The sequence below is a fragment of the Eptesicus fuscus genome, chromosome 13 (genome assembly GCF_027574615.1).
Source record: "Eptesicus fuscus isolate TK198812 chromosome 13, DD_ASM_mEF_20220401, whole genome shotgun sequence".
In the NCBI taxonomy this organism is placed as follows: Eukaryota; Metazoa; Chordata; class Mammalia; order Chiroptera; family Vespertilionidae; genus Eptesicus; species Eptesicus fuscus.
The window spans coordinates 82,950,550-82,957,847 of NC_072485.1; the positions used below are offsets into that span (position 1 = coordinate 82,950,550).

The 7,298-nt window shown below is 70.7% G+C and overlaps 1 protein-coding gene across 1 annotated transcript in view; it reads left to right on the top strand.

The window, feature by feature from the left end:
* Positions 1 to 6,804, top strand: part of EPS8L2 (EPS8 like 2) — a 19,130-nt gene extending 12,326 nt beyond the window's left edge. The window contains exons 6-21 of the mRNA XM_054725509.1: positions 178 to 327; positions 439 to 518; positions 694 to 836; positions 924 to 997; positions 1,606 to 1,732; positions 1,815 to 1,903; positions 2,049 to 2,123; positions 2,202 to 2,350; positions 2,440 to 2,590; positions 2,717 to 2,838; positions 4,291 to 4,396; positions 5,001 to 5,117; positions 5,372 to 5,444; positions 5,587 to 5,767; positions 5,886 to 6,018; positions 6,127 to 6,804. Of these exons, the coding sequence (XP_054581484.1) occupies positions 178 to 327; positions 439 to 518; positions 694 to 836; positions 924 to 997; positions 1,606 to 1,732; positions 1,815 to 1,903; positions 2,049 to 2,123; positions 2,202 to 2,350; positions 2,440 to 2,590; positions 2,717 to 2,838; positions 4,291 to 4,396; positions 5,001 to 5,117; positions 5,372 to 5,444; positions 5,587 to 5,767; positions 5,886 to 6,018; positions 6,127 to 6,210 (1,854 nt within the window). The 3' untranslated portion in view covers positions 6,211 to 6,804. The remainder of the gene's footprint in view (positions 1 to 177; positions 328 to 438; positions 519 to 693; positions 837 to 923; positions 998 to 1,605; positions 1,733 to 1,814; positions 1,904 to 2,048; positions 2,124 to 2,201; positions 2,351 to 2,439; positions 2,591 to 2,716; positions 2,839 to 4,290; positions 4,397 to 5,000; positions 5,118 to 5,371; positions 5,445 to 5,586; positions 5,768 to 5,885; positions 6,019 to 6,126) is intronic.
* The last annotated feature ends 494 nt before the right edge of the window (positions 6,805 to 7,298 follow it).

Sequence of the window (7,298 nt, forward strand, 5' to 3'; positions counted from 1 at the left end):
GCCACGTCCCTGTGCGGTGCCTGGAGTTATGGGGGGGGGCTGCCCCTGGCACAGGCCCACCCACGCCCTGGCGCTGTGTGTTCCTCGGGCCCAGCCCGTGTTTGAGCCGCGTCTGGGCTCACGGCCGTGGGCCCGGCCGAGCCCGGGGCGCCTGGTCCGAGCCGCCCTGTCCCCCAGGAGGAGCTGGAGAACTTCCCGCTGCCCACCGTGCGGCACAGCCAGACGGTGCTGAACCAGCTGCGCTACCCGTCCGTGCTGCTGCTCGTGTGCCAGGACTCGGAGCAGAGCAAGCCCGACATCCACTTCTTCCACTGCGACGAGGTGGAGGTGAGCGGCTGGGGGGGGAGCAGCTGGGGGGGTGAGCGGGCTGTGGGGGGAGGTGGGCGGCTGGGGGGGGCGGGGAGGTGGCCCCGGGAGCCAGCCTGAGGGTCCCCACAGGCGGAGCTGGTGCACGAGGACATCGAGAGCGCGCTGGCCGACTGCCGCCTGGGGAAGAAGATGCGGCCCCAGACCCTCAAGTAGGTTTGGGCCCCGAAGGGGGAGGGGCAGGGGCAGGGCGGGGACAGGGCGGGGGAGGGTCAGGGAGGGTCAGGGGGAGGGGCGGGGAGGGCGGGGGAGGGTTGGGGAGGGTCGGGGGAGAGGCGGGGGAGGGGCCCTCCCGGGAGGGCGGGGTTGAGCGCCTTTCCCGCCCAGGGGCCACCAGGAGAAGATCCGGCAGCGGCTGTCGGTGCTGCCTCCCCGCCAGGGCCCGGCCCCTGTGCCCTTCCAGCCCTACGCCCCGGACTCCTCGCCCCCCAAGAACCGAGTGGGCCCGCCCGTGCCGCCCAGCGAGCCAGGTGGGCCGAGGGGCTGGGCTGGGGGGGGACGAGCTGTCTGGTCTGGGGGCTCAGTAGGCGGCAGCTCTGCTCCCCTCCCCGCTCCAGGCTACCGCTCCCCGGAGGCGGCCGACGAGGAGCCCCCGCGAGCCGTGCTGGCCCAGAGGATAGAGAAGGAAACGGTGGGTCCGGCCTGAGGGCGCCCCCCGCACCACCCTCCCCCTGCAGCCTGCACCTGCACCCTCCCCCGGCACCCACCTCTGTCCCCTGCACCCACCTCTGCCCCCTGCACCCACCTCTCCCCCTGCACCCACCTGTCCCCTGCACCCACCCCTCCCCCCTGCACCCACCTCTGCCCCCTGCACCCACCCTCACTCCTGCACCCACCCCTCCCCCCTGCACCCACCCCTCCCCCCTGCACCCACCTCTCCCCCTGCACCCACCCCTCCCCCTGCACCCACCTCTGTCCCCTGCACCCACCTCTCCCCCCTGCACCCACCCCTCCCCCCTGCACCCACCCCTGTCCCCTGCACCCACCTCTGTCCCCTGCACCCACCTCTCCCCCTGCACCCACCTCTCCCCCCTGCACCCACCCCTCCCCCCTGCACCCACCTCTCCCCCCTGCACCCACCTCTCCCCCCTGCACCCACCTCTCCCCCCTGCACCCACTCCTTCCCAGGCCAGGGGCCTAGAGGCAGCCCGTGTGGTGGTCCCTGCCGAGAGCGGGGCGCCTGCCCTGACCGCCCGGCTCTGGTCTGACCGCCCGCCCTGACCGCCCGTCTGCCCGCAGCAAATCCTCAACTGCGCCCTGGACGACATCGAGTGGTTCGTGGCGCGGCTGCAGAAGGCGGCGGAGGCTTTCAAGCAGCTGAACCAGCGCAAGAAGGGCAAGAGGAAGGGGAAGAAGGGCCCGGCAGGTGCGGGGCGCGGGGCCGCTCAGGCTGGGGGGCCGCTGGGCGCAGCCACCCGGCGGCCAGGCTCACCCCCCGCCCCTTGCAGAGGGGGTCCTCACGCTGCGGGCGCGGCCGCCCTCCGAGGCCGAGTTCGTTGACTGTTTCCAGAAAACCAAGCTGGCCATCAACCTGCTGGTGAGGCCGCCGCCCGCGCCGCCTCGGTGCCCCGCGGGGGGCGGGGGGCGGGGGGCGGGGGACGGGGGCCGGGGGTTGGGGTCCGCGCCCCGCCCTCCGCCGGCGCGGCTGCCCTTTGCTCACGGGCGCCCCCTCCCGCCCGCAGGCCAAGCTGCAGAAGCACATCCAGAACCCGAGCGCCGCCGAGCTGGTCCACTTCCTCTTCGGGCCGCTGGACCTGGTGCGGGGCGCGGGGCGCGGGGCGGGGGCGGGGCGGGCCCACCGGGTGTGACCCCCTCTGACCCCCTCTGTGCCCCAGATCGTCAGCACCTGTGGCGGCCCGGACATCGCCCGCTCCGTCCTCAGCCCCCTGCTCTCCCGAGACGCCGTGGGCTTCCTGCGGGGCCACCTGGTCCCCAAGGAGATGGCGCTGTGGGAGTCCCTGGGGGAGACGTGGACCCGCCCCCGGTACGGCACATGGGCGGGAAGGACCGGGGGGCCCGGCTCAGCTGGCGGTCCGGGCGCGGCTCACCCCAGACCCCCCCCCCCCCCCGCAGCTCCGAGTGGCCTCGGGAGCCACAGCTGCCGCTCGAGCCACAGCTGCCGCTCTACGTGCCCAAGTTCCACAGCGGCTGGGAGCCCCCGCTGGACGCGCTGAGGGAGGCGCCCTGGGAGCTGGAGGGCCTGGCCGCGGGCCCCGGCGACGAGGTCAGAGCCCCGCCCACCCGGTGGCCCCCCTCGGCCGCCCCGCCTGCACCCCCACCCGCACCCCCACCCCCTCCCCCCGGGCCGGCCCCACCCGGCACCAAGCCCCGCGGCCCGCTCTCCCCGCAGCCCACCCCGCCCCCCGCGGCCGGCCGGCGGTCCTTCCGGAACTCCGTGAAGCAGAGCCTGGTGCCCGAGCCCACAGCCCCCGGAGACGGCCTCCCCCCGGCCAGCTCCCCGCATGCGCACAGGTACGCGCCCCGCCAGTGAGGGGGGGACTCACCCTCAGAGCAGAGGCTCTGGGTCCGGCCACCGGGTCCCAGCAGACGCCTCGCTCCCGTGGCTCAGAACGGCACCTTCCCACGAACCGGGTTCGCACTCCCACTGGGTGCTCCGGCTTTCCGGGGAAATGACCGAGGCCGCCCGGACCTCACCGCCCGCCCGCCTCCCGCCTCCTGTTCCCCGCTCTGTTGTAGAGTCTGGTCAGACCGTACTGAGCTTCAGGGGTCCGACCAGCCCCTGCCTCCTGCTGGGGTGGAGTGAGACCTCCTCCCCCAACACACACACACACACACACACACATGCATACACGCACATACACATACACACATACATACACACATTGACACACATACACACACTCACACATACACTCATACACGCATACACACACATACACATACACACATACATACATACACACATACACACTCACACACACACATACACGTACATACACATACACACATACACACTCACACATACACACATACATACAGACATACAGACATACACACACATACACACATACACATACATACACACATATATATACACATATACACACATATACACACATACACACTCTCACACACACTCACACATACATACACATACACACATATACACACACACACACACACACATACACATACATACATACATACATACATACACACACACACACACACCTGGAAAGACCACATCCCTCAGGCCCAGGATCTGCCTGGAGCTCGTACCTGCCAGACCCCAGGGTTCAGCTTCAGGAGGGGAGGCCCCAAAGCCACGCTTTCCCCAGTGCCTCCCTCTGCCCAGCACCAGCCACGGCCGGCCTGACAGCCCCGTCCCCCCCGCCAAGGCTCTGGGGGCACTCCAGCCTCAAACCCCTCCCTCCCGAGTGTCTCGAGGCCACACCTGGATGAGGGAGGCACCTGATGATGGGGGGCCAGGGTGGGGAGCGGGGGCTGGGCTCAGTGCTGAGGTCAGGATCCGCCCAGAGCCCCCCGTACCCCTGCAGCCCAGGGGCGTCCTCCGCGTGGGGCTCAGGACTGTCCCTCCCTCCTGGTCAGCTGCTTTCCAGAGGCGGCCGTGGCCTTGTCACTCCTGGGGTGCACGCCTGGCCGTGGTGTCCCCAGGGGGCCGGGCCTGGAGACCCCTGAGGTGGCTTGGGTTGGGGCCGGCCTTGCTATGCCCAAGGCGCCTGGGTCCCGCCGGCCTCCACCCCGCCACCGCACCCCACCTCCGCACAGGGCGCCCCACCCTCGATGCTCTGGGGCTGTCACAGTTTCCATTCCCGCTGCGAGCGCGCTCCACTGCAGCCTTGGCGAGCACGGGAGGCAGCCGCACACCGGAGCTGCTCCCCGCCCCCCGGGCCAGGAGACCGCCGGCCCGGCCCTGGCCTCAGCCGCTCTCGCTCCACGCAGGGGCTACGAACCCACGCCGGCCATGGCCAAGTACGTCAAGGTTCTCTACGACTTCACGGCCCGGAACGCCAACGAGCTGTCGGTGCTCAGGGACGAGGTCCTGGAGGTGCGTGGGGCTGGCGGGAGGGGGCTGCGGGGGGCGGGGGGGCAGATCCATGACCCTGGGACCAGCTTGGCTGCCACCCTTTCCCCAGGGCCCTCCCCCTCCCCCTCCTACCCCTGGGCTCCAGCCTGGATCCAAGAGACACTGGATGAGGGACCCCCCCCCAGGCCTCCCAGTGGCACAGGGCGCCTGTGCTGGGTTCAGGACAGAGGGTGGGCGCTCCCTGTGCCGACTGGGGGACCCTCCGACCCAGCAGGGCCTTGTCGCCCATGCCCACCTCTGGGGCCCCTCTGGCACCATCTGGGTTTGGTGCCAGCCCTAAATCTGGGTCACCGCCAGGGGAGGGAAGTGGGGCGAGCTGAGGGTGATCTACATCCGCAGCCAGGCTGGGGCACCTCGCTCAGCGTGCAGCTGGGGGGCCTGGAGAAGGTGTGATGTCCCCTTAGGACTTGGGGGGCTCAGGGGAGACGCTAGAGCTCCTCTGGACCATCTGCACAGAGGGGCTCACCCGTGCTCCCAGCACTCCACTGCCCGGGGCCGAGGGCAGGTGGGGCCTGCTGGTGGGTGACAGTGGGTGACCGTGGGTGACCGTGGGGGGCGCCCGCAGGTGCTGGAGGATGGGCACCAGTGGTGGAAGCTGCGCAGCCGCAGCGGCCAGGCTGGCTACGTGCCCCGCAACATCCTGGATGAGATCCGGGCGGAGGAGGCCGGCGCCCCCCACGAGGTGACGGTGATGGGGGTGAGGGGCTCTGCGCTGTTCACCACAGCTGGGCCGAGGGGTGTGGGTGGGGGGTGGGGGGGTGCATGGGCCTCAGGGAGAGACCCCCTCTACCCCTGGGGCCCTCACTGCAGGGGCTCCAAGGTCTGGCCCAGGCCAGTTGGGGGCTGGACAGGTCTTGGGAGGGAAGGGGGCGGGGTTCCTGCTGGGAAGGAGATGAGTGACGGATGGGCTCCGCCCCTGTCTCCCCCCACTTCCAGGCTGGTCTGAAATACTGGGGTCCTGCCAGCCCCACCCACAAGCTACCCTCAAGCTTCACTGGAAACAAAGATGGTGAGGGGAGCGGGGGCGGGGGCAGAGCCACCTGGGGCGGGAGGGAGCCGGAGGGGGGGGAGGGGAGCCCGGGGGGAGGGGAGCCCCGGGGGGGAGGGGAGCCCGGGCCGAGGGCGGCCTGACCCGCCGCCCGGCCCCGCAGAGCTCATCCACCACATGGACGAGGTCAACGACGAGCTGGTCAAGAAGATCAGCCACATCAAGGCGCAGCCGCAGCGGCACTTCCGCGTGGAGCGCAGCCAGCCCGTGCACCTGCCGCTCACCTACGAGTCCGGCCCCGACGAGGTGCGCGCGTGGCTGGAAGCCAAGGCCTTCAGCGCCAGGTGCGTGGGCGGCGCCGGCAGGTGGCGGGGTGTGCGGGGTGGGCGAGGCCGCCACGCCCGCCAGGGCCCGCCTTCACGCCGCCTGCCCCGCCGTCCCCTCCCCCCGCCGGTCCTGCAGGATCGTGGACAACCTGGGCATCCTGACGGGGCCCCAGCTCTTCTCGCTGAACAAGGACGAGCTGAAGACGGTGTGCGGGGAGGAGGGCATCCGCGTGTACAGCCAGCTCACCGTGCAGAAGGCGGTCCTGGAGGTGAGCCGGGCCCCGCCCCCCCCCCCCCCCGCCCGCTCCCGGGGCCTGACTGGGGGGGTGGGGCGCCTGATGGGCATCTGAGGCTGAGGCCGCCTCCCGCCTCCCTAGAAGCAGCAAGGCGGGTCGGAGCTGGAGGAGCTCATGAGCAAGTTCCATTCCAAGAACCAGAAGAGGCTGGAGGGTGACAGCTAGGCCTGGCTGGGAGCACCCGCCGCGGCTCGCGCCCACCCCCGCGTGGAGTATTATTTTTGTATGTGTGTGTGTTTTACCGTGGACACCGAGGGCGCGCGCTGCTGGCGGGCCCTGCGCCTGGCGGGGCCGCTCACCTGCCGCCTGCCCATGGCCTGTCCCTGGGATCGGCCACGCCCGCCCACCTCACCGCCTGCCCCAGGCCCACCTCAGCCAAACTTGCCGCCTGGAGGTGCCAGCCCCCCCAGCTCTCCCCACACCTCTCCCCGAGGCCACGGGAGCCTCCATCCACAAGGGGTGCCTGGGTCTGGGCCTCTGCCCCGGTCCCACGCGCATGACTGCTCACTTCCCATCCACTGGTACCCCCCTGTAACCCCCTCCCCGCCGACTGGCCGAGGGCCAGAGGGCAGCAGACCTCAGGCACCCAGCCATCCTGCTGGCCCCAGGTAGTCCCACAGCGCCCACCCTGTGATCTGCTCCCCGGGTGGCCAGCGGGGTGCTGTACTCCCTGCACCTTTTCAAGAAGCAGGTGCGGACTGGACTCACCCCAGCACTGGCCTTGGACATCCCACCCCGCCCCCCACAGCCCACACCCCCACAGCCCACACCCCCCCCGCCCACACCCCCACTGCCCACACCCCCACTGCCCACACCCCCCCCGCCCACACCCCCCTGCCCACACCCCCCTGCCCACACACCCCCTGCCCACAACCCCCTGCCCACACACCCCCTGCCCACACCCCCCTGCCCTCACCCCCCCTGCCCACACCCCCTTGCCCACACCTGCGCCCCGTCCCTGAAGCAGAGCCCAAAGAAAGGGACGTCTCTGGCCACTCTCAGGCCAGCCTCGCCCTGCGTGCTGTATGGGGGCCTGGGAGGCCTGGAGCCCTGGACTCTGCAGACCACACCCCAGAACTGAGAGCCACACTCCGAGACCTGACATTAAACCAGTTTTCTCCTCGCAGCCCCGCGTCTGTCTCCTGGAGGTGGGGGGTCACTGTGGGTCAAGGTCTGTGAAGTTGCACCTTTATAAGAGCTAGCGGGCAGGGCAGGCTGTGGCCAGGCACGCCGCTCACCCTGACCCTGGTTGG